Below are 25,453 nucleotides of genomic sequence, written 5' to 3' on the forward strand. Positions count from 1 at the left end.
TTTCCCAAAGGTGATGTGCATTTACTGGGTCACATAAACACCATTATTCCTTGCTTGTGTGTGGGTCTAGGCAGGGAGATCCTATCGTGAAAAGCTATTGAATGAAGAGTATGGCCATGAAGATGAATATCTGTATATATATGTTATATATTCATAGATCATTTGTATATACATATATAACCATATATATTTATATTAACAGAAATATTATAGATATATGAATACATAATCACATGTATTTGTATAGATATATAGATCTTCCTGTCTAGAGAAAGGGAGAGACAGAGAGGTGTGGTCTGTCTGTTCCTCAACAGAACTGCAGTCACGTCTGTGGCCTGGGGGCAGGAAGACGACAGGAACACCTGGTCTCAGGCTTGGTGAATGGAGACAATTCAGGGAGGCATGCCCATAATGGGAGGCTCCATCATCATCTTGGTGTTTTGGGACAAACTCTAGAAATCTGGTGATGTTTCCAGTAAGGATAGCTAATCATTTTATTTACATTGTCAAAGACAAACTTTGCTCCCACTATTTCACAGGGTCAAACTGAGGAAGTCCCTATGTATGGTTTTCAACTTCAAGGAACAGAGAAGTTCAGTGGAATTATAATATCGAGTGAACACAAAGACAAGGAAATCATGAAAAGCTATTACCTCATTTTAATATGAAAATCAAAGTAGCAAAAAAAAAAAAAAAAGAGAGAGAGAGATAAAAATTACAGACCCCAAATACTGAAAGTAATGTTGAAAAAGAAAACAAAGCAGGAGGCATCACAATTCTGGACTTCTAGCTGTACTACAAAGCTATAATCAACAAGACAGTATGGTACTGGCACAGAAACAGACACATAGATCAGTTGAACCCAGTAATGGACTGACACATTTATGGCCAACTAATCTTCAACAATATAGGAAAGAGTATCCAATGCAAAAGAGACAGTCTTTTCAGCAAATGGTGCTGGGAAAACTGGACAGCTACATACAGAAGAATGAAACTGGACCACTTTCTTACACCATACAGATAAATAAATTCAAAATGAATAAAAGACCTAAAGATAAGACAGGAAACCATCAAAATCCCAGAGGAAAACACAGGAAGTAGCCTCTTTGACCTTCGCCACAGCAACTTCTTACTAGACATGTCTGGAGGCAAGGGAAACAAAAACAAAAATGAACTGTAAGGACCTCATTAAGATGAAAAGCTTCTGCACAATGAAGGAAACAGTCAACAAAACTAAAAGGCAACCAATGGACTGGGAGAAGTATTTTCAAATGATATATCAGATAAAGAATAGTATCTAAAACCTATAAAGAACGCATCACACTCAATCCCACGAAACCAAATAATCCAGTGAAGAAATGGGCAGAAACCATGAATAGGCAATTTTCCAAAGAAGACATCCAGATGGCTAACAGACACTTGAAAAGATCCTCAACATCTCTCATTTCAGAGAAATATAAATCAAAACCAGAATGATAACCACCTCACACCTGTCAGAATTGCTAATGTTAACACCTCAAGAAACAACAGATGTTGGCCAGGATGGGGAGAAGGGGGAACCCTTTACACTGCTGGTGGGAATGCAAACTGTTGTACCCACTCTGGAAAACAGTATGGAGGGTCCTCAAAAAACTAAAAATAGAAGTATGTTAGACCCAGAAATTGTAATTGTAGGTGTTATCCAAAGAATAGAAAAATGTTGATTCAAAGGGGAACATGCACTCCAAGGTTTATAGCAGCACTATCAACAATAGCCAAATTATGAAAAAAGCCCAATGTCCATTTTCTGATGAATGGATAAAGAAGATGTGGTGTGTATGTGTGTGTGTGTAGGATACACACACACACACACACACACACACACACACACACGAAATACTACTCTGCGATGGAAAAGAATAAAATCTTGCCATTTGCAACAATGTGGATGGAGCTAGAGTGTATTATGCTAAGGCTAAATAAGTGAGTCAGAGAAAAACAAATATCATATAATTTCACTCACATGTGAAACTTAAGACAGACAACAGATGAACATAGGGGAAGGGAAGGAAAATAAGATAAAAATAGAGAATGATTTTAAGTGATACATCACTGGGTTATGCTACTGAAGCCAATACTACATAGTGTGTTAACTAGCTTGAATTAAAAAATATTTTTAATGTTTACTTATTTTTGAGAGAGAAGGAGAGACAGAGTGCAAGCAGGGGAGGGGCAGAGAGAGGAGGAGAGACAGAATCCAGAGCACGTTCCAGGCTCTGAGCCATCAGCACAGAGCCCAATGTGGGGCTCACACCCACGAACCACAAGATCATGACCTGTGCTGAATTTGGACGCTCAACTGATTGAGCCACCCAGGTGCCCCAATAAATAAATTAATTAAAAAAAAAAAAAAGCAATGGGAAGTCAGAGACTGCATAGTGAGTTAACGGCACATAAAAATATGCCCAAACCAATAGCTCCCTTAGGCATACTTAGCTATTATTCAGACAACTTACTTTGTGGTATTAAAGTAGTTAACCAATTCTTAAAACAAGCTATGAATTGACACCATTTTTACGAATAAAGTTGAAAAGCTTTGAACCTGGTATCAGGTGTGCACCCAGTGGCAGTGGGGCCCCCAGGTAAGCATAGGGGGCAGCAGAGCAGAGCCCACAGGTATAGAGACTTCCCTCTAGGGGAGAGTCCATGGGGCCTGACACCACAGTTCAGATTCTGATATGGAGGCATCAGGAAGAGAGTAGGAGGCCTCTGTCTACTCAGAATCCTTCACCCACCCCTCACCCACACCCTACCTCTCATCTCTGCTGAGACTGAAGGATGGGGGAGCCTGGGTGGAGGTCCCTGCTCTTTCCAACTTCTCCTGGGCTGGACCCTACTCTACGGAGTCCCCTGAACCCTTCATTTGTCACTGTCTCAGGTTTTCCTGAGGATTGGGCCCTGAGCTGATGGAGTCAGTAAGGACAGGGTTGGGGACCCCTCACCTGAGACCTGGAGCTCCAGGGTCACTGGGGTGTGACAACAGGTGGGGGGAGGTGCTGTATGAGCCATAGCACCTGTAGGTCCCAACCTGGGCTGAGGTCACAGGATCATGGAGAATTTGGCCTGGTAATGCCCATCTCGGTACTCTGATCTAAGACGCAGGGGGGGATTGGCTTCCCCCTCCTTGGACAGAAGGAAAGTGTCCACAGAGCTCCAGGACTGACACAGCAGGGTCACATTCTCTCCTGAGGCCACCATGGGTCCTGGCTGCACTGAGAGGGAGGGTGTGGAGGGGAGCTGTCCTGGAGAGAGGAAGGCAGGTGAGGGGCTGTCCATCCTTGCTCTGACTGTCTGTCTGTCTGTCCTCTGAGTCTCTCCCCTTCCCCATCCCCTGTGTCTCTGTCTCCCTCCCTCCCTGGGGACCCCACACCCCTGATCCCAGCCACCACCACCTGGGATGCCCCCAGCAGGGCCTGTGCAGAGTCTGGGGCCCTGACTGAACCCGTGTCCCCTCACCTGTGACCAGGATGTCCAGGGGGTCACTGGGGGCCGACCACTCGGAGGAGAGGTTGTGTCCACCATAGCATGTGTACCGGCCCCCGTGGGAGCTGCTCACTGGGCCCAGGGGGAAGTCGGCCCCCGAGAGCCCAGCCTGGGGCTGCAGGCTAAGGTGCTGGGGAAGGTCACGTGCCCCCTCCTTGTACAGAGTGAATCTGTCATAGCCAACATCAGAGCGACACTGGAGGGTCAACCTCTGTCCAGGGGTCAAGAAAGGGCTCTGCTGGGTCAGGAGGGAAGGCTTCCTGGACACACTTGGGAGACAACCAGTCGTGGATTGAGGAGCAGATTCTCCCCAAACGTCTCTTCTCCTATCCTGGCCCCCAGGTCTCAGTGTCTCTCACATTCTGTCTCTCTGACCTGTGAGATCCCCGTGTCTCCTCCCCTCACCCTCTGATCTGGGGCTCCCCTGGGAGCAGAGCCTCCATAACCTGTCTGGTGGTCAAAACACGGATGGAACAAAAATCAGCTTCCCTCACCTGAGACCAGGAGCTCCAGGGCGTCACTGGGGTGTGACAACAGGTAGGGGAAGTTGCTATATGAGCCGTAGCACCTGTAGGTCCCCCCCTGGGCTGAGGTCACAGGACTCATGGAGAATTTGGCCTGGTAATGTCCAGCTCGGTACTTTGATCTAAGACGCAGGGGAGGGTCGGCTGCCCCCTCCTTGGACAGAAAGAAAGTGTTCACAGAGCTCCAGGACTGACACAGCAGGGTCACGTTCTCTCCTGAGGCCACCGTGGGTCCTGGCTGCACTGAGAGGGAGGGTGTGTAGGAGAGCTGCCCTAGAGAGAGGAAGGCAGGTGAGGGGCTGTCCATCCTTGCCCTGAACTGAGTCTGTCTGTCTGTCCTCTGAGTCTCTCCCCTTCCCCATCCCCTGTGTCTCTGTCTCCCTCCCTCCCTGGGGACCCCACACCCCTGATCCCAGCCACCACCACCTGGGACACCCCCAGCAGGGCCTGTGCAGAGTCTGGGGCCCTGACTGAACCCGTGTCCCCTCACCTGTGACCAGGATGTCCAGGGGGTCACTGGGGGCCGACCACTCGGAGGAGAGGTTGTGTCCACCATAGCATGTGTACCGGCCCCCGTGGGAGCTGCTCACTGGGCCCAGGGGGAAGTCGGCCCCCGAGAGCCCAGCCTGGGGCTGCAGGCTAAGGTGCTGGGGAAGGTCATGTGCCGCCTCCTTGTACAGAGCGAATCTGTCATAGCCGACGTCAGAGCGACACTGGAGGGTCAGCCTCTGTCCAGGGGTCAAGAAAGGGCTCTGCTGGGTCAGGAGGGAGGGCTTCCTGGACATACCTGGGAGACAACCAGTCGTGGATTGAGGAGCAGATTCTCCCCAAACCTCTCTTCTCCTGTCCTGACCCCCAGGTCTCAGTGTTTCTCACATTCTGTCTCTCTGACCTGTGAGATCCCCGTGTCTCCTCCCCCCACCCTCTGATCTGGGGCTCCCCTGGAAGCAGAGCCTCCATAACCTGTCTGGTGGTCAAAACATGGATGCAACAAAAATCAGACTCCCTCACCTGAGACCAGCAGTTCTAGGGGGTCACTGGGCTGTGACCACAACTGGGGAGTGTTGTTGAAATAGCCATGGCACCTGAATGTCCACCTGGCGCGGGGGGTCACAGGGCCCACAGGAAACAGGGCCTGGAACTGTCCACTGGTGTGTCGCTGGGAGTCGAGGGTCCAGGCGGGTTTGGGTTCTCCTTCCTTCATCAGGACGAACCTATGGAATCCCATCCATGAGGTGCACTGGAGGGTCACCTTCCCTCCTGAGGTCACGACGGGGCTGGGCAGGGCTGAGAGACGGGGTTTGCCATGGAATCCTAGGAGAGGAGGAGGGGGCGTGTTAAATGGGGCTCAGATTCCACCCCCCACAATACCCCCAGGGCTGGACTGTGAGAGGGAGACGCTCTGGGAGCAGACCCCCTCCCTGAGGGCAGAGCCTGGGGCGGGGACCCTGAGGGGGCTCGCACCTGTCACCACCAGCTCCAGGGGGTCACTGCGCTCTGACAAGCCAGCGGGGCTTCGATAGGAACAGTGATACCGTCCTGCATGTCTATCTGTCATGTGTGCGATGGAGAACTTGGCCGTGTTCCCAGGCTTCTTTGGGATATGAACATCCTGAAGCCCTAATCTTCCCTCTTCATCCAGAAGGAACACTTGGGACTCCAGAGTCCCCTGACAGCAGATGGTCACAGGTGTCCCCCAGGGGACCACAAGGCCTGGCTCAGCCCAGATGGTGGGTTTGGGGAGGGCGCCTGGAAGGAAACAGAGGCAAAATCACAAGACCTTCCCCACCCCCAGTTCTCAGCTCAGACCCAATCCCCCAGACGTCCCCTCTCCATCTGCCCAGAACTGCTGTTCTCCATTTGCAGCTGCCTGGTGGGTGACCCCTGTCTCCAGTGAGGAGGGGACATGCTCCTAGGGACCCCTAGGGACACACTTACCTGCCTGCCCTCGGGTCCTGGGGCCCACACTCAGTCCTGGAAGAGAGTTCCTGTGAGAGGATGGCCCCAAATCCTGAGCAGAACCCCTCCTCCCCATGAGCCTCCTGTGCCTGGGGTCTCTGAAACCCCAGGGCCTGGCTGTGACTGCGGGCCCCTCCCAGACTAGGGCGTCCCCTCCCCTCCTGAGATCTCACCGAGGAGAAGCAGGGCTGTGAGGGTGGGGGTCATGGCGTCTCCTGCTTCTGTCCCTGGTTGTGCAGATGGAGGGATCTCAGTGCCCGCAGGACAGAGAGAAGCACAGGGTGTGGCCACTTGGGGGCTGGTCCGCCTGGTCATGGGGTTGTCACGTCAGCAGCCCCACAGGAAGGAGAACAGCCTGTCCCCAGGGGGTGACTCTGGTGTCCATGAAGGTGCAGTAAGTGGCCCCCGAGTTTTCCTGAGATGCCCTGTCTAGGTGAGGAGACCAGGGCACGTCCTTCCCTCCCAGAGACTCCCCTATGGGTTCTCCGTCATTCTCACCACATCCTGGGGGTGCCACCACACATGGGGTTCCCAGGCTCCGGAGATGCTGTAGGTGATGAGGGTTCTAGATCTTCTGTGGCCTCATGTCAGTGCAGACATACCTGTGGCATTTCTGCATGATTCAGGTCAAGGTCACCATGGCAATGCACACAGAGGAGAAATACAGGGAAATAGGGAAGGAAACACAACCCTCTCCTGGCCTTAGAGTGTGGGCTTTCTTTCTGTCACAGCCTTCATGGACTTCTCTATTTTCCTGTGTCATCATCCACCTCCACTTCCTGGGAACACGCCCATGAGTCCCTCCTGTCTCTCAGTGCCCCTTGTGTCTGGGGCAGAGTCCTCCTTTCCATTCTGGGACCCTGCATGCAAGACGTAGGGGACAATGCATGGGTGAGTGCCCTGATCTGGGGGACAAAGCTAATTCTAATGTAAATATTACTCCATCATCTGCTGCCCATGTGACCTTAGCAGAGGGACCTGGTCTGTAGCACTTTGTCCTTAACCCCACTCCTCACAATGGGTGTGGGGTCAGGGGTACCCAGAACATGGCAGAGTCAATCATTGTTAGTTTCCCAACCTGAATAAGAGGGGTGTGGTTGGGACAGGAGAGGACCAGGTGTTGGACCCCACAGTCAGGTTGGACCAGGGATACACCCTCTCTAGAGGACCCATCTGCTTCTAACGTGGAGAAATGCTATTTATGATGTTTCTGAAGTAGCTGGCATCCATCAACTGCAAGAAAGGGGAAACAAACGTTTCTACAATTGACAGGACCACAAGAGGAAAAAGAGGCCAAAGCCAAGTGACCACCAGTCCCTGGGATCCAGCTGGGGGTCATCCAATTTGACTTCTGCCTCTGTGTGGCCAGGAGGGGCAGCCAGGTGTTCACAGGCAGGAAGGGCATGTGCTTTCTGGGTGACTGTGGAAGCTTCATGACCCTCCACCATGTTTGGGGTGGGACCTGACATGTCTCTGCCCACTGATCCAGCCCAAGGTCAGCACTGAGCCATGTTCCCTCTGTCTGTGTGTAAAGTGCTTCCTTCCGTTGGAGCCCCACATGGGTGTCAGTGCATGTGTGAATGTGTGGCTCCCATGGGAGCCATCAGTGCCCAAATTTCCCTCATCAGATGCTATGTTGGGAGAGTGGAGGCCACAGGACAAGGTTTCCATGACTATCCACCCCTTACAGCTTCAAGACAGCCCTGGGAGCAACTGTCTCTGGAAATAGGTGTGTGGAGGTGAGTGTACAATATGAATGGACGTCAGACTCTCTATAAGTCATTTATCATAGCTGAGATTATAGAACAGTAAGAATATAGGAAACTCATTATGTTATCCATGTTACACATCTGAAAGAGTAGAGAAGAAAACTGAAGTTTTGAAGCCATAACAGAGATTATATTATAGAAGATACATAAATTTAGAAATGCATTAGTGAATACGCTGGAGGTAAAAACCTATAGATCAGCTCTAGCTGTTTTTGGTGGAGACTTTCAGGTTTTTCATGAAGACTATCATGTCATCTGCAAAGTGCAGGATATAAAATCAATCTACAGAAATCAGCTGCATTTCTTTACACCAATAATGAAGCAGCAAAAGAGATATCAAGGAATTGATCCCATTTAGAAACTGCACCAAAACCCTTAAGATATCTAGAAATGAACCTAAGCAAAGAGATAAAAAGATCTGTTTGCTTAACTATAGAAAGCTTATGAAAAAATTGAAGAGGAAACAAAGAAATAGAAAATTATTCCATGTTCATGGATTGGAAGAACAAATATGTTCATACTGCCCAAAGCAATCTACTCATTTAATGCAACCCTATCAAAATAATACCAGCATTCTTCACAGAGCTAGAATAAAGAGTTCTAAAATTTGTGTGGAAACAGAAAAGACTCTGAATGGCCAAAGGAATGTTGAAAAAGAAAACCAAACCTGGAGGCATCACAATTCTGGACTTCAAGATGCATTACAAAGCTGTAGTCATCAAGACGGTATGGTACTGGCACAAAAAAAACGGACACATAGATCAATGGAATGTAATGGGGAGCTCAGAAATGGACCCACAAGTCTATGGCCAACTAATTTTGACAAAGCAGGAAAGAATATCCAATGGAAAAAGAGTTTCTTCAGCAAATGGTGTTAGGACAACTGGACAGCGACGTACAGAAGAATGAACCTGGACCCTTTCTTACCCCATACACAAAAATAGATTGAAAATGGATGAAAGACCTAAATGTGAGACAGGAAACCATCAAAATTCTACAGGAGAAAATAGACAGCAACTTCTTTGACCTAGGATGCAGCCACTTCTTATTGAACATTTCTCCAGAGGCAAGGGAAATAAAAGCAAAAATGAACTATTGGGACCTCATCAATATAGAAAGCTTCTGCACAGCAAAGCAAACAATCAACAAAACTAAAAGGCAACCGACAGAATGGAAGAAGAAATTCTCAAATGACATATTGGATAAATGGCTCATATCCAAAATCTGTAAAGAACTTCTCAAACTCAACACCCAAAAAACAAATACTCCAGTGAAGAAATGGGCAGAAGACATGAATAGACACTTCTCCAAAGAAGACATCCAGATGGCCAACAGACACATGAAAAGATGCTCAACATCACTCATCATCAAGAAAATACAAATCAAAACCACAATGAGATACCATCTCACACCTGTCTGAATGCCTAAAATTAACAACTCAGGAAATAACAAATGTTGTAGAGGATGTGGAGAAAAGGGAACCCTGGTGCACTGCTGGGGGGAATGCAAACCAGTGTGGCCACTCTGGAGAACAGTGTAGAGGTTCCTCAAAAAATTAAAAATAGAACTACCCTACAACCCAGCAATTGCATTAATAGGTATTTAATCAAAGGATACAAAAATGCTGATTCAAAGGGGCACATGTACCCCAATGTTTCTAGCAGTACTATCAACAATAGCCAAAGTATGGAAAGAGTCCAAATATCCACTGACAGAAGAATGGATAAAGATGTACTCAATGGAATACTACTCAGGGAACAAAAAAGATTAAATCTTGCCATTTGCCACAATGTGGATGGAACTAGAGAGCATTACGCGAAGTGAATTATGTCAGTCCGAGAAAGACAGATATCAAATAATTTCACTCATATGTGAAATTTTAAAAAGACAACAGATGAACATGGCAAAAGGGAAGGAAAAACAAGATAAAAACAGAGGGAGGCAAACCATGAGACTGTTAAAAACCAAGAACAAACTGAAGGTTGCTGGAGGGCAGGTGGGTGGGGTAATGGGCTGAGTGGGTGATGGGTATTAAGAAGGGCACTTTTCAGATGAGCACTGGGTGTCATATGTAAGAGATGAATCACTGGGTTCCTCTCCTGAAACCAAAACGGCACTGTATGTTAATTAACTTGAATTTAACTTAAAAAAAAAAGACTAGATGGAACAGTCTCAAACTATTTTTACCATCATTGAGAAGACACAGATGAATATAAAGACACAGAATATAAAATGGGAAAACAATGTTGAGGACACTTTGTCAGGTGCAATGCACAGACTGAAGTACTTGGGGAACAGGGAGTCTGGTGGATATGGTGAGTTCTGGAAGGAGAGCAGTGAGGAGGATATTGGGCAGCCATCAAGGGGTCACTGGCTGGGAATTTTGCAGAGATGGAGACAGGAGACTGCTGGTGTGCACAGTATATCCATGACATCTGTGTCTTGATATTTCGTGGTGGAGTTCATAGTGGGAAATTTCTCAGTTTTTCCTCATTGAGGATGATATTAGTTGCGTGTCTTTTGCATATGGCCTTTATGATCTTGAGGTATGTTCCTTCTACCCCTACTTTCTTTTTTATATATTAAATGTAATTTATTGTCAAATTGGTTTCCATACAACACCCAGTGCCCATCCCAACAGGTGCCCTCCTCAATGCTCATCACCCATTTTCCCCTCTCCCCCACCCTCCATCAACTCTCGCTTTGTTCTCAGTATTTAAGAGTCTCTTATGGTTTGCCTCCTTCCCTCTCTGTAACATTTTCCCCCACCCCTCCCCCCATGGTCTTCTGTTAAGTTTCTCAGGATCCACATATGAGTGAAAACATACGTTATCTATCTTTCTCTGCCTGACTTATTTCACTTAGCATAATACCCCCCAGTTCCATCCACATTGCCGCAAATGGCCGGATTTCATTCTTTCTCATTGCCAAGTAGTATTCCATTGTATATATAAACCACATCTTCTTTATCCATTTGTCAGTTGATGGGCATTTGGGCTCTTCCCATAATTTGGCTATTGTTGAAAGTGCTGCTGTAAACATTGGGGTAGAAGTGCCCCTATGCATCAGCACTCCTATATCCCCTGGGTAAATTCCTAGCAGTGCTATTGCTGGGTCATAGGGTAGATCTATTTTTAATTTTTTGAGGAACCTCCACACTGTTTTCCAGAGCAGCTGCACCAGTTTGCATTCCCACCAACTGTGGAAGAGGGTTCCTGTTTCTCCACATCCTCGCCAACATCTATAGTCTCCTGATTTGTTCATTTTAGCCACTCTGACCAGTGTAAGGTGTTATCTCAGTGTGGTTTTGATTTGTATTTCCCTGATGAGGAATGACGTTGAGCTTCTTTTCATGTGTCTGTTGGCCATCTGGATGTCTTCTTTAGAAAAGTGTCTATTCATGTCTTCTGCTCATTTCTTCACTGGATTTTTTTTTGTTTTTAAGGTGTGGAGTTTGGTGAGTTCCTTATAGATTTTGGATACTAGCCCTTTATCCGATATGTCATTGGCAAATATCTTTTCCCATTCTGTCAGTTGCCTTTTAGTTTTGTTGATTGTTTCCTTTGCAGTGCAGAAACTTTTTATCTTGATGAGGTCCCAATAGTTCATTTTTGCTTTTAATTCCCTTGCCTTTGGAGATGTGTCGAGTAAGAAATTGCTGCGGCTGAGGTCAAAGAGGTCTTTTCCTGCTTTCTCCTCTAGGGTTTTAATGGTTTCCTGTCTCACATTCAGGTCCTTCATCCATTTTGAGTTTATTTTTGTGAATGGTGTAAGAAAGTGGTCTAGTTTCATTCTTCTGCATGTTGCTGTCCAGTTCTCCCAGCACCATTTGTTAGAAGACTGTCTTTTTTCCATTGGATACTCTTTCCTGCTTTGTCAAAGATTAGTTGGCCATATATTTGTGGGTCCAATTCTGGGGTCTCTATTCTATTCCATTGGTCTGTGTGTCTGTTTTTGTGCCAACACCATACTGTCTTGATGATTACAGGCTAAAGTCTGGGATTGTGATGCCTCCCACTTTGGTTTTCTTCTTCAATATTACTTTGGTGGGGCACCTGTGTGGCTCAGTTGGTTGAGGGTCTGACTTCGGCTCAGGTCATGATCTCGCTGTCTGTGAGTTCAAGCATCAGGCTCTGTGCTGACAGCTCAGAGCCTGGGGCCTGTTTCAGATTCTGTGTCTCCCTCTCTCTCTGCCCCTCCCCCACTCATGCTCTGTCTGTCTCTCTCTCTGCAAAAATAAATAAACATTAAAAACTTTTTAAATTTAATAATACTTTAGCTATTCGGGGTCTTTTGTAATTCCATACAAATTTTAGGATCGCCTGTTCTAGCTTTGAGAAGAATGCTGGTGCAATTTTGATTGCTATTGCATTGAATGCCACACACTTCCAAAACTCAAAGGGAAGAAATAGAAAATTTGAACAGATGCATAACCAGTGAAGAAATGGAATCAGTTATCAAAAATCTCCCAACAAATAAGTCCTGGACCAGATGGCTTCCCTGGGGAATTCTACCAGACATTTAAAGCAGAGATAATACCTATCCTTCTCAGGCTGTTCCCAAAAATAGAAAGGGAAGGAAAGCTTCCAGATTCATACTATGAGGCCAGCATTACTTTGATTCCCAAACCAGACAGAGATCCAGCAAAGAAAGAGAACTACAGGCCAATATCCCTGATGAATACGGATGCAAAAATTCTCAACAAGATACTAGCAAATCGAATTCAACACCATATAAAAGGAATTATTCACCATGATCAAGCGGGATTCATTTCTGGGCTGCAGGGTTGCTTCAATATTCTCACATCAATCAATGTGATACATCACATTAATAAAAGAAAAGAACCATATGATCCTGTCAATAGATGCAGAAAAAGCATTTGACAAAATACAGCATCCTTTCTTAATAAAAACCCTCGAGAAAGTCGAGATAGAAGGAACATCATAAAAGCCATTTATGAAAAGCCCACAGCTAATATCATCCTCAATGGGGAAAAACTGAGAGCTTTCCCCCTGAGATCAGGAACACGACAGGGATGCCCACTCTCACCGCTGTTGTTTAACATAGTGCTGGAAGTTCTAGCATCAGCAATCAGACAACAAAAAGAAATCAAAGGCATCAAAATTGGCAAAGATGAAGTCAAGCTTTCACTTTTTGCAGACGACATGATACTGCACATGGAAAACCTGACAGACTCCACCAAAAGTCTGCTAGAACTGATACATGAATTCAGCAAAGTCGCAGGGTAGAAAATTAATGTAAAGAAATCAGTTGCATTTTTATACACCAATAATAAAGCAACGGAAAGAGAAATAAAGAAACCGATCCTATTCACAATTGCACTAAGAACCATAAAATACCTAGGAATAAACCTAAACAAAGATGTAAAAGATCTGTATGCTGAAAACTATAGAAAGCTTATGAAGGAAATTGAAGAAAATACAAAGAAATGGAAAAAACACTCCATGATCATGGATTAGAAGAATAAATATTGTTAAAATGTCAATAAAATATTTTTAAAGGCAGAAGAGGAAAAATAGAAGAACAAACAAAAGAGGGGACAAACAAAAATAAAATGGGAAATCTAATAACAATCTTATCAGGAATTACACTATATGTAAATGATCTAAATACAACACTTAAAAGACAAAGATTTTAAGATGGGTTTAAGAAAAACAACTATATTAGTTTTGCTTCCCAATATAAACACTGGGAGAGGGACAAAACATAAGAGACTCTTAGATATGGAGAACAAACAGAGGGTTACTGGAGGGGTTGTGGGATGGGGGGATGGGCTAAATGAGTAAGAGGCATTAAGGAATCTACTCCTGAAATCATTGTTGCACTATATGCTAACTAACTTGGATGTAAATTTTTAAAAAATTAATTAAAGATGAAAAAAAGAAAACAACTATAAGCAAAACTCTATTTGCAGTCTATAAGAAATTCACTTCAAATATAATGGTGTAAATGGGTGAAAAGCAAAAGAATGAACAATGTGGATGAATCTTGAAAACATTGTGCTAAGTAAAAAATCCAGACACAAAAAGTCGCATATTGTATGATTCCACTTAGATGTACTAAGTAGACAAATTCACAGACATAGGAATTGGAACAGAGATTGACAAGGGCTGGTGGCAAAGGGACATGGGAGTAATTATTTAATGTGTAGGGAGTTTCCATTTGGTATAATAACAGTGTTCTGGAAATGGATAGTGGTGATGATTATCTAAGATGGTAAATATACTTCATGCCACTGAATTATATGCTTTAGTGATGGTTAAAATGGTGAATTTTATGTAATGTAACCACATGAAAAGGTAGAAGAGGGGTGCCTGGGTGGCTCAATTAGTTGAGCATCTGACTTCAGCTCAGGTCATGATTTCACAGTTTGTGAGTACAAGTCCCACATCGTGGTCTGTGCTGACAGTGCAGAGCCTGGAGCCTGCTTCAGATTCTGTGTTTCCTTCTCTCTCTCTCTGTCCCTCCCCCACTCACACTCTATTTCTCTCTCTCAAAAAATAAATAAAAACATAAAAAAGTAGAAGAATGAAAAATGTACTATGCAAACATTAATCAAAAGAAAATTTAAGGGGTTGTATTAGTTTCTAATTGCTGTTGTCATAAATGACCACAAACTTGGTGTCTTAAGATAACATAGATTTATTATAATTCTGGAGGTCAGAAGTAAATAATCAGTCTCACCGGTATAAAGAAATAGGGGGGCATCCACCTACTCTATCTTCATCCAGAACTGGAACTCTGAATGCAACTGATGTCTAAATATTGACCATGTATCCAGTAAATCTGGAATTTAAAAAAAAAAAAAATTTAGTTAACATACAGTGCAATCTTGTTTTCAGGAGTAGAATTTAGTGATTCATCACCTACGTACGACACCCAGTGGTCATCCCAACAAGTGTCCTCCTTAATACCCATCACCCATCTAGCCCATCCCCCACCCACCTCCCTCCATCAACCCTGTTTGTTCTCTAAAGAGTCTTTATGGTTTGTTTCCCTCTCTTCTCTCTCCCCCCTCTACTTCCTATATGTTCATCTGTTTTCTTTCTTAAATTTCACATATGAGGGAAATCATATGATATTTGTCTTCTCTGATTGCCTTATTTCACTTAGCATAATGCATTCTAACTCCATCCACGTCACTGCAAATGGCAAGGAAACTTTTTAATTTGGATAATGCATCTTTATATTACTTTTTATCTTCTGTGCACACACCTGTATAATCTTGAAGCAATACAATTATTATTCTTATCCATTTCAGTGCTTATCACTTTGTTTTGCTTCATTTAATTGGTTGGTACCTCCAATTAAATAAATTCAATGCCACGCTGAATACAAATGGTCATAGGAAACATACTTGCATCATTTCCAATCAGAGAGACGACTTCAAGTTCTCACCTTTAAAAATGATTGGCTAAGTGGTGATTGCTAAATATGCCTCTGTAAGTTCTAAGAAACAACCTTTTATATCTGATGAGTTTTTATTTTCATGATGAATTGTTGGTGTATTTTATCAAAAGCTGTGTCTGCACCTTTGAGATTTCTTCATTTTTTAATTTTTAACTAAAGTACAGTTGACATATTAGTTTCAGGTGAACAGTATAGTGATTCAACAATTACATGCATTATGAAATGCTCACTATATGAAGTGTAGTTATTTAGTGTCAGAACAAAATTATTACAATATTATTGACTATATTCCCTATGCTGTATTTTTCATCCCTGTGGCTCATTTATTTTATAGCTCGAAGTTTATGCCTTTTAAGCTCTTTCATTTGCTTCACCCATCCCCACCCTCTTCCCCTCTGGCAACCACTAGTTTGTGAGATGGTCATTTTTTTTAACTTATTCTGTTAATGTATTGGATTATATTGATTGATTTTTAATACTTTAAGCTACTCTGTTCTTCCTCTCCCCTGCAAAATCCAGTATGGTCATGATGTATTGTCCTTTTTATATACTGCTGAATCTTATTTGTGAATGTTTTGTTTAGAGATTTACATCTAAGTTTATGTGAGACATCGTTCCGTGCCTTTCCCATTCTATAAATTCCTTTCCAGGCTTTGGTGTCAATATTTTCCTAGCCTGATAAAATATTACTTCCTTTTTTTATTATTATTCTCAAGAAAGGCTTGTGTAATTCTGGTGTGTGTGTGTGTGTTTTGTAAGTGTTTGGAGGAAATTGCCAATGAAGCCTCCTCAACAGACACATGTATATATTACAAGATGATTATCACTATGGGATTAGCTAACACTTCCATCCCATAACATAGCTGCCTTTTTTATATGATGAGAACATCTTAGATCTACTCTCTTTGCCACATTCAAGATGATACAGTATATCTATGGTCACCATGCTGTACATTAGATCCCCAGAATGTATAATCTTAGAACTAACTATATATCTCTTAATCTTATACCTATAATCTTGACCAACACTTCACCATTTCTGCACCCCCAGACCTGACAGCCACCATTCTGCTCTCCATTTCTGTCAGTTTCCTCACACTTCAGTTGGGGGGTGATTTTTGATCACAGAGTCAATGCATTTAATGTATACATAAGGTGATACATATTTTCTGCTTATCCTTCATCATTTTGGAAACTTGTATTTTTGGGGATTGTGTTCATTTCATCTACATTTTCTAATATATTGGCATACAATCGATCATCATGTTCTATTATTGATTTAAAGTCTGTAGGATGTGATGCCCTCCTGAAAATGATAATGGGTGCCCCCCACTCTTGGCCATTTTGACTAGGATTTATAAATGTGATTAATGTTTTAAAAAATGAACATTTTGGGCTTTATTGATTCTTCTTTATTTTTTGTTTGTCCTCATTAGTAGCTACTCTTATCACTGTAATTTCCTTCCTTCTATCTTCATTTGGAATAATTTGCTTCTTTCCTCCTCTAAATTCTTGGTATGATAACTTGGATCATTGACTTTTTAGGCTTTTTTCTTTTCCTTTCTTCTTCTTTTTTAAAAATTACATCCAAGTTAGTTAACATATAGTGTAAAAATGATTTCAGGAATAGAATTTAGTGATTCATCACTTACATATAACACCCAGTGCTCATCCCAACAAGTGTCCTCCTTAATGTCCCTTGCCCATTTAGCCCCCCACCTCCTCCCCTCCAGCAACCCTCAGTTTGTTCCCTGTATTTAAGAGTCTCTTATGGTTTGTCTCCCTCCCTGTTTATTATTATTTTTGCTTCCCTTCCTTTATGTTAATCTGTTTTGTATCTTAAAATTCCACATGAGTGAAATAATATATTTGTCTTTCTGACTGACTTAGGTCGCTTAGCATAATACCCTCCAGTTCCATCCACATAGTTGCAAATGGCAAGATTTCATTCTTTTTGATTGCCGAGTAATACTCCATTATATATATATATATATATATATATATATATATATATATATATATATATATATACACACACACACATATATATACATATATATATATATATATATATATATATATACACACACACACACAAACACACACCCCACATCTTCTTTATCCATTCATCTATCAATGGACGTTTGGGCTCTTTACATACTTTGGCTATTGTTGATAGTGCTGCTGTAAACATTGGGGCGCATGTGTCCCTTTGAAACAGCATACCTCTGTCCCTTGGCTAAATACCTAACTAGCACAATTGCTGGGTCGTAGGTTAGTTCTATTTTTAGTTTTTTAAGGAACCTCCATACTGTTTTCCAGAGTGGCTGCACCAGTTTGCATTCCCACCAGCAGCGCAAAAGAGATCCTCTTTCTCCGCATCCTTGCCAACATCTCTTGTTGCCTGAGTTGTTAATTTTAGGCTTTTTCTTTTCTAATATATTCGTTCCTGGTTGTTAATTTTCCTGCGCCATAGGTCTGATGTGTAACATTTACATTATTCAGCGTAAGCATTCTCCCATTTCCATTTTGGGTTTCTCATTTCGCTCACGGATTATCGAGAAGTCTGTTGCTTTATTTCCAAAATGTAGGGGCTCTAGCTATCTTTGATGGCAGAATCCGGTCACTCCCAGAGGGTCCCAGGAGTTCTTACTGGTCTATGTTAGGAGTCCAGGCTGGCTGGGGCCATTAGGCGGCCTCTGTGGGCAGCTCCCGCGCCTCCTGGGGTCCCCGCGGTCCCCTCCCTGGAGTGTGGGGTGTGGGTCCTTGCTGGGCTAGCGGATGGCCAGAGCAGCATACACGCTGGGCTCTGCTGGAGGCTCCCCGGCTTGGGAGGAATGGGGTGCACTCGTCTCCCGTCTGAGCGTCAAGCGGTTCAGCTGGGCGTAGGTCACATCTGGGGGGGCGTCAGATGCGGCAGCCTGCAGTGGGCGGAGGGAGAGGGGAGGTGTGTGGTTAGCGTGGGGGGAGCCTGGGAGCCTGGAGAAGAGAGGACCCACCTGACTGTCCATCTGCCTGTCTTCCTCTGCTTGTTTGTCTTCTGTGTCCGGCAATCCCCCCGACAGGGGGGAAGGAGAAGTGGCCGGTCCCCGACTGAGTCTTGATCTTGAGTGGCTCACCTGGGCATACGTCGTTCCTTGGGGGTCCCCATCCTCCGCGTCCTGCTGGAGACAGACAGTGAGGGGGAGATTCGTCTCCTTGATCCCACTCGACAGCCTCGGTGAGTTTTCCACACTATTGCCAGAGTGATGCTTTCGAACTTTTAGGCAGCTTAGGTCAATCTCCTGGTGGACTCCTCAGGGACTTCCTGAGCCTTGGGGCATCTGGGTGCTTCCTACGGCTCTGAATCTGTTCCTGACACTGTTTCTTGCTCATTTGGCTCCAACCACATGGCCGTCACCCCACCTTCCTGAAAACGCACGTTGCTGCCTAAGGACCTTTGCGCCTGCTACCCCCACCTCCTGCCTTATTTTCCCCAGCCACGCTTTGCACTCCAGGACACTGCCCACTTCCTCGCATATGGTCTGTCGCCCACAAGGTGAGCTCGCCGAGCGTGGGTCAGGTTTGCTCACTGTCGTGCCTGCAGCACTAGGTGGGGCCTGGTAAACGGTGGGCTCTCCGTGCACATTTGCCGGGCAAATGAACGAACGGGGCCTAGAGACCTGCGGGTGCTCACGCACCCTCTTGAGACCTGAGCGAGCACCCCAACAACCGGAAGTCCGACGGCGGGTGAGGACCAGTCACGGGGGGCATGCGGGAGGTCCCGCGAGGTCACGGCAAGAGGCCCCGGGGTGCCCAAGGAGGGAGAGGGCACCCGTGGGACACCGCCACGACCGGGTGGTGTGAGGACACAGGAGTGTCCGTTGGTTTACGTTTGGCACCAGGAGGGCCCTCGGGGTCTGCACGGGAGCAGGGGTCTCACCCGCTGGTCCAGCTCCACCCCCTCCTCGGGCTGTGCGTCTTGCACGGCGGCATCTGCTGGGGCGGAAAGGGGGGCGTGTCTCTTGGCAAGGTCCCCTGGGCTCACACCCCACCCCGCGGTCCAGGGGCTCCAGTGGCGGGTGAGGGGCCGAGGCCACGCGTGCAGGAACGCGGTCCTCACTCCCAGCCACCAGCCCCTCCCAGCCCCCACCCCCCGGGGCGCCCCCACTCCTCTCACAGAGGGTCTCCTCCTGGGTGGCGGCAGCTGGCCCGGAGCTGGGGAGGAGATGGGGTGTTAGGGGGCATAGACGGGCAGGCGGGTGGGGGCCCGGGGGTCTGCGGGCACGAGTTACCTGTCCTGCAGGCCTCTGTCCTGGGGCTCTGGGTCTGCGGCCCCTGCAGGAAGTTGGAAATCAGCCTCCCCCGGGCTGGGAGGTTACGACCCCCGCCACATAATCCCAGAGGAAAGGAACCCTTCACACATATTGCCCGTGTTTCAACATCTCTCGAGACGGAAAAGAGGAAAACACCTTCAACTGGCACATGGGTGCCGACCTTACGTGTTTTCTTTCTAGCCTCTCCGACATGAGACTCTGCAGAAGTGTCTTTCTACGCTGGCCTTTCCGACATCTGGTTTCCCTCTGGCTGGTGCCCTGAGCCACTCTCCATTCACCCACGGGAGAGCCACCACCCCCTGGGGCTGGTCACCCCCGTCCCTTCTCACCCGGCTTCCTGCCTTTGCCCTGACGCCGGCGACGGACGAGGAGGACGACGAGGAGGCAGAGCAGCAGGACGAAGGCCCCCGCGGCCCCGATGAGGACGTACAGGTACCGGTTGGGACCTTGGGCAGAGCCACACCGTGAAGGAGCCAGTGATGCCATTTAACTGGGCGCCTGCTGTGTGCCAGGCACATGCTGGGCTCTGGGCATTCACCTCTGACCCTGTCAAGGGTCACGCAGCAGGGGACTGCCGCCCCGCCCCCCCCACTCCACAGACAGGAAAGTGAGGCACAGGGAGGCTGACCACGTGTCCCAGGTGGCCCAGCGTGGAGGCGGCAGGGCTGGGACTGGAACCCAGGCTGTGGGTTCCCTGCGCTCTCCTCATGCTGCCCCCCCAGGCCGACACCAGCTTGGGGCTCTGGGCTCCTTATCTGCAGGCGGGTCTGTCCCAGCATCTTTGTCTGGGGCCGAGGGTCCTTCCAGATTCCCCTCACTACCTGAAGGCCCCCAGCCATTGTCCTCCCGTCCCTCCCCCTCCAGGGTCATCCCATCGCTGCAGAGGGCCAGGTCCCCATAGAATCCCGACCCAGAGGGGCTTCCCCGTGAGCCCTCCTCTCCCCCTGGAGGGGGCCAGAGCCACGGCCAGAACTGAGGGGAAATCTAATCTGGGCCACGACTCTCTCCTTTACACCTGGGGAAACTGAGGCCCAGGCAGGGGAGGGGCGTGTCCAAGCCAGCGTCTCCAGAGGTGCCTGAACTGACGGTGTAACCAATCCCTGCTCCCATGGACCCACCTGCCTCCTCCTGACAGAGACCTTCACTTGCCCGCAGAGGCTCCTGGGGTCGGGGGCGGGGGGGCAGAGGGGGCTGCCTCTTCCCCAGCTGGGCCCCCACCCTCTCCCTCTGCCATGACCACCCCAGCCCTCCTCCCCCTGGCCTCAGAGCCCCTGGAGCCTGGTGGCCGCCCTGGCATCTCTGAAACACAGGAAGGAAAGCCCTGGACAGAAGTCACCGTGACTCACCAGCTGTTGAGCTGGGATCTGTGGCTGGGGGGCCGGGCTCTCCAGAGGATCCTGGGGGAAAGGCAGTAGTAGAGGAGGGGGCTGGAGTTTCCCTTCAAGACCCTGTCTCTGCTTATAGTCTTCTCCCTCATGTGCCCTGCGGCCCCCAGGGCCCTCCTCCTCCACCTGGAGAATTGTGGTGACGGGGACAAGGGAAGGGGCAGGGAGGGAGGGGCGTGTTTCCCTCCTGTGCTCTGAGGGGCGGACCCCTCGGGTGACACTTCCCCTGAGCCCCTTCCATTATGTCTCAGCCCAGGGCTCTCTTGGGCACAGGGCCCTGAAGACAACATTGGGACACAGAGGGGACAGGGCTGGGGCCCCTCACCTGAGACCTGGAGCTCCAGGGGGTCACTGGGGTGTGACAACAGGTGGGGGGAGGTGCTATATGAGCCGTAGCACCTGTAGGTCCCCCCCTGGGCTGAGGTCACAGGACTCATGGAGAATTTGGCCTGGTAATATCCAACTCGGTACTTTGATTTAAGACGCAGGGGAGGGTCGGCTGCCCCCTCCTTGGACAGAAGGAAAGTGTCCACAAAGCTCCAGGACTGACACAGCAGGGTCACATTCTCTCCTGAGGCCACCATGGGTCCCGGCTGCACCGAGAGGGAGGGCGTGGAGAGGAGCTGTCCTGGAGAGAGGAAGGCGGGTGAAGGGCTGTCCATCCTTGCTCTGAACTGAGTCTGTCTGTCCTCTGAGTCTCTCCCCTTCCCCATCCCCTGTCTCTCTGTCTCTCTCCCTCCCTGGGGACCCCACACCCCCTGATCCCAGCCACCACCACCTGGGACACCCCCAGCAGGTCCTGTGCAGAGTCTGGGGCCCTGACTGAACCCGTGTCCCCTCACCTGTGACCAGGATGTCCAGGGGGTCACTGGGGGCCGACCACTCGGAGGAGAGGTTGTGTCCACCATAGCATGTGTACCGGCCCCCGTGGGAGCTGTTCACTGGGCCCAGGGGGAAGTCGGCCCCCGAGAGCCCAGCCTGGGGCTGCAGGCTAAGGTGCTGGGGAAGGTCACGTGCCGCCTCCTTGTATAGAGCGAATCTGTCATAGCCGATGTCAGAGCGACACTGGAGGGTCAGCCTCTGTCCAGGGGTCACGACAGGGCTCTGCTGGGTCAGGAGGGAGGGCTTCCTGGACACACCTGGGAGACAACCAGTCGTGGATTGAGGAGCAGATTCTCCCCAAACCTCTCTTCTCCTGTCCTGACCCCCAGGTCTCAGTGTCTCTCACATTCTGTCTCTCTGACCTGTGAGATCCCCGTGTCTCCTCCCCCCACCCTCTGATCTGGGGCTCCCCTGGAAGCAGAGCCTCCATAACCTGTCTGGTGGTCAAAACATGGATGCAACAAAAATCAGACTCCCTCACCTGAGACCAGCAGTTCTAGGGGGTCACTGGGCTGTGACCACAACTGGGGAGTGTTGTTGAAATAGCCATGGCATCTGAATGTCCACCTGGCGCGGGGGGTCACAGGGCCCACAAGAAACAGGGCCTGGAACTGTCTACTGGTGGGTTCCTGGGAGTCCAGGGTCCAGACGGGCCTGGGTTCTCCTTCCTTCATCAGGACGAACCTATGGAATCCCATCCATGAGGTGCACTGGAGGGTCACCTTCCCTCCTGAAGTCACCATGGGGTTGGGCAGGGCTGAGAGAGTGGGTTCAGCATGGAAACCTAGGAGAGGAGGAAGGGACACGTTAAATAGGACCCAGATCCCCCCACAGTATGCCCAGCGCTGGACTCTGAAAGGGAGACGCTCTGGGAGCAGACCCCCTCCCTGAGGGCAGAGCCTGGGGCGGGGACCCTGAGGGGGCTCGCACCTGTCACCACCAGCTCCAGGGGGTCACTGCGCTCTGACGAGCCAGCGGGGCTTCGATAGGAACAGTGATATCGGCCTGCATACTGCTCTCTCACGTATGTGATGGAGAACTTGGCTTTGTTCCCAGGCTCCAGTGGCCTCTGTCTGTCCCAGGGCATTGAGTGTCCGTCTTTATCCAGATGGAACTCGTGGGCCTCCAGGATTCCCTGACACCAGATGGTCACAGCGCTACCCCAAGGGACCACAGAGCCTGGCTCAGCCCAGAGGGAGGGTGCAGGGAGGGCCCCTGGAAGGAAACAGAGGCTGGGTCACAAGACCTTCCCCATCCCCAGTTCCCAGCTCAGCCCCAAACCCCAGACGTCCCCTCTCCATCCGCCCAGAACTGCTGTTCTCCATTCCCAGCTGCCTGGTGGGTGACCCCTGTCCTCAGTGAGGAGGTGGGATGGGACACCTGGGGACACACTCACCTGCCTGAGCTCGGGTCCTGGGTCCCACACTCAGCCCTGGAAAAGAGTTCCTGTGAGAGGGTTGCCCCAAATCCTGAGCAGAACCCCTCCTTCCCAGAGCTTCCTGTGCTTGGGGTCTCTAACAGCCCAGGGCCTGGCTGTGACGCAGGTTCCTCCCAGACTAGGGCGTCCTCTCCCCTCCTGAGATCTCACCGAGGAGAAGCAGGGTCGTGAGGGTGGGGGTCATGGCGTCTCCTGCCTCTGTCCCTGTTGTGCAGATGGAGGGACCTTGGTGCTTGGAGGACAGACAGAAGCACAGGGCGTGGCCACTCGGAGGCTGGTCTGCCTGGTCATGGGGTTGTCACATCAGCAGCCAGGCAGGAAGGGGAACAGCCTGGCTGTCATTTCCCCAGGGCTGAGGCTGGAGAAGGCAGCAGGCTTTGCAGATATTTTGACCACATCCGAGGCCTCACCTGATCCATAAACTGTTGTCTTCCTGGCCTGTCTTCCTGGTCACCCCCTTGTGACCCAAGCTTCAACACGTATTTATTAAGTATTTGCAATGTATCTGGCCCAGAAATACATCACTGGACAGGACTGATTCAAACTAGTTTGCAGAGCTCAGACTACCAAAACAAAACCCCCAGACTAAAAAAGAAACATAATTTAAAACGGAGTATCTGGTGTATTATTTTCCTGTTGTGTTGTTACCATAACCAGTCACTACAAGCTAGTGGGTAAAACTGTGAAGATTTACAATGGTACAGTTTTGGAGGGTTGAAGTCCGAAATGGACACCCCTGAGCTAAAATCTGGGGGTCCTCAGGCTGTGCTCCTTATTTTTTTAATGTATATTTTTGAGAGAGAGAGAGAGAGAGAGAGAGAGAGAGCGCAGAGGAGGGGCAGAGAAAGAGGGAGACACAGAATCGGAAGCAGGCTCCAGGCTCTGAGCTGTCAGCACAGAACCCGACGCGGGGCCTGAACTCACGAGCTATGAGTCATGACCTGAGCCAAAGTCGGACGCCCAACCGACTGTGCCACCCAGGCGCCCCAGACCGTGTTCCTTCTAGAGGCCCCAGGAGTGAATCCATTCACATCTTCCCTGCCATCTTCAGGACATCACATCACTCCACCTGCTCTGGGGTCACTTCTTTGGCTCTGACCCCCTGCCTCCTTCTTTCACTCATTAGGACCTTTATGATGACTCATGTCCAGACATTCTGTGTCTACTGGAGTCCAGGAGCACCCCAGAAGGTCTTTCACAAAGGAGACTAGTTCTCTATGGAAATGGCATAGTGTGGTTCCAAAATCTCTAATATCTATGCCCTCTTTCTTCCATATAGTTCTCTGCTGAAGGATGTTGACCTCATCTGCCACAGGTGCTCCAAACCCCACTGCATGTCTTCAGTCATGCAACTCAGGCCAGGGCCCACTGCAAGGGTTTCTCTTGTTTCTCACCACTCAAAGCCAACAGCCTCTCAAGACACTCAGTAAGTGGGTGCAGGTCGCAAGCCCAGGGAGCTGTATGTGGTCTCCACGTTCCCAAGTTGGCCCACTAGGGAGTGAATTTTTGTCTCATTAGCAGGAGGATGAGACAGAGCAATGAGTCTTCACCTTGGATGGGGTATCTCTCAACATGCCTCAGGCAGCTGTCCTCCTAGAGATTTCACCGAGGCAGCAGGAACCTGAGATTTGGGGAGATTTCTTTCCCAAACTCTTACAAAGCACCTAGAAGAGTTGCTACTCCCTGTTTCACAGATCCAATCAGCATGGTGCGTTCCTGTGTGATGTCTTGTGTAATGGAGGGGCAGTCGCGGTCCCCACAGCCTTGATAACACAGGGCTGGAGACATAACGTGGCCCCGAATGTGGACAGTGACAGCGTACAACTGGCCCTGACGGCTAACCACACACTGAACCTGATGGCTTTTACAGAAAGAGCCAAGAAAATAAACCCACCAATCAGGAGCTGCACAGCAGGTGCCAAGGGGATTGGTGGGTTTTTTCTATGGGTCTTCAGATGGAGTAGAAGTGGAAACTGGAATGACCTGACACACAAGAGCCTGCTTCTCCAAGGCCCGTCTATGCCTTCCGTGAAAACCAAGTAGGCAAGTTGAGTGGGGATGTCTGAGACACCTACCTCTGTATCTTTTTGAGTCCTCGATAGCGGTGCAACTCTGTGCAATCTCTTCAAGAGTGCAGAATTACCAGGGTCCCTGGGTGGCTCAGGTGGTTGAGCGTCTGATTTCAGCTCAGGTCATGATCACGCAGTTCATGAGTTCGAGCCCCACG

The 25,453-nt window shown here is 48.4% G+C and overlaps 1 protein-coding gene and 1 long non-coding RNA gene across 2 annotated transcripts; both read right to left on the bottom strand.

Moving 5' to 3' along the window:
- Window positions 1–2,987: 2,987 nt before the first annotated feature.
- On the bottom strand, window positions 2,988–23,857 carry LOC122208806 (leukocyte immunoglobulin-like receptor subfamily B member 5). Its single transcript, XM_042920261.1, has 20 exons — window positions 23,377–23,857; window positions 23,185–23,220; window positions 22,719–23,003; window positions 22,270–22,572; window positions 21,749–22,045; window positions 21,232–21,534; window positions 20,868–20,918; window positions 19,851–20,022; window positions 19,365–19,402; window positions 19,128–19,183; window positions 18,754–18,867; window positions 17,985–18,369; window positions 6,504–6,594; window positions 6,179–6,312; window positions 5,985–6,020; window positions 5,511–5,795; window positions 5,058–5,360; window positions 4,537–4,833; window positions 4,017–4,319; window positions 2,988–3,281 (listed from the first exon to the last, which is right to left on the bottom strand). The coding sequence occupies exons 1-20, from the start codon at window positions 23,408–23,410 to the stop codon at window positions 3,079–3,081; spliced, it is 3,726 nt and encodes a 1,241-aa protein (XP_042776195.1). The 5' UTR covers window positions 23,411–23,857; the 3' UTR covers window positions 2,988–3,078.
- Window positions 14,422–17,533, bottom strand: LOC122208163. The gene is made up of 2 exons (XR_006197133.1): window positions 17,367–17,533; window positions 14,422–14,581 (listed from the first exon to the last, which is right to left on the bottom strand). It is a non-coding gene; the product is annotated as an uncharacterized LOC122208163 (long non-coding RNA).
- Window positions 23,858–25,453: the final 1,596 nt, after the last annotated feature.

Source organism: Panthera leo, chromosome E2, assembly GCF_018350215.1.
Source record: "Panthera leo isolate Ple1 chromosome E2, P.leo_Ple1_pat1.1, whole genome shotgun sequence".
NCBI classification, from domain to species: domain Eukaryota; kingdom Metazoa; phylum Chordata; class Mammalia; order Carnivora; family Felidae; genus Panthera; species Panthera leo.

Coding starts and splice junctions, on each gene's coding strand:
- LOC122208806 (XM_042920261.1), bottom strand. CDS start 23,410: ATGACCCCCACCCTCACGACCCTGCTTCTCCTCG. Junction 6,595..17,984: donor GTATGCTGCTCTGGCCATCC/GCTAGCCCAGCA, acceptor TATGTCTGCACT/GACATGAGGCCACAGAAGAT. Junction 4,834..5,057: donor CCTAGAACTGCTGGTCTCAG/GTGAGGGAGTCT, acceptor GTTGTCTCCCAG/GTATGTCCAGGAAGCCCTCC.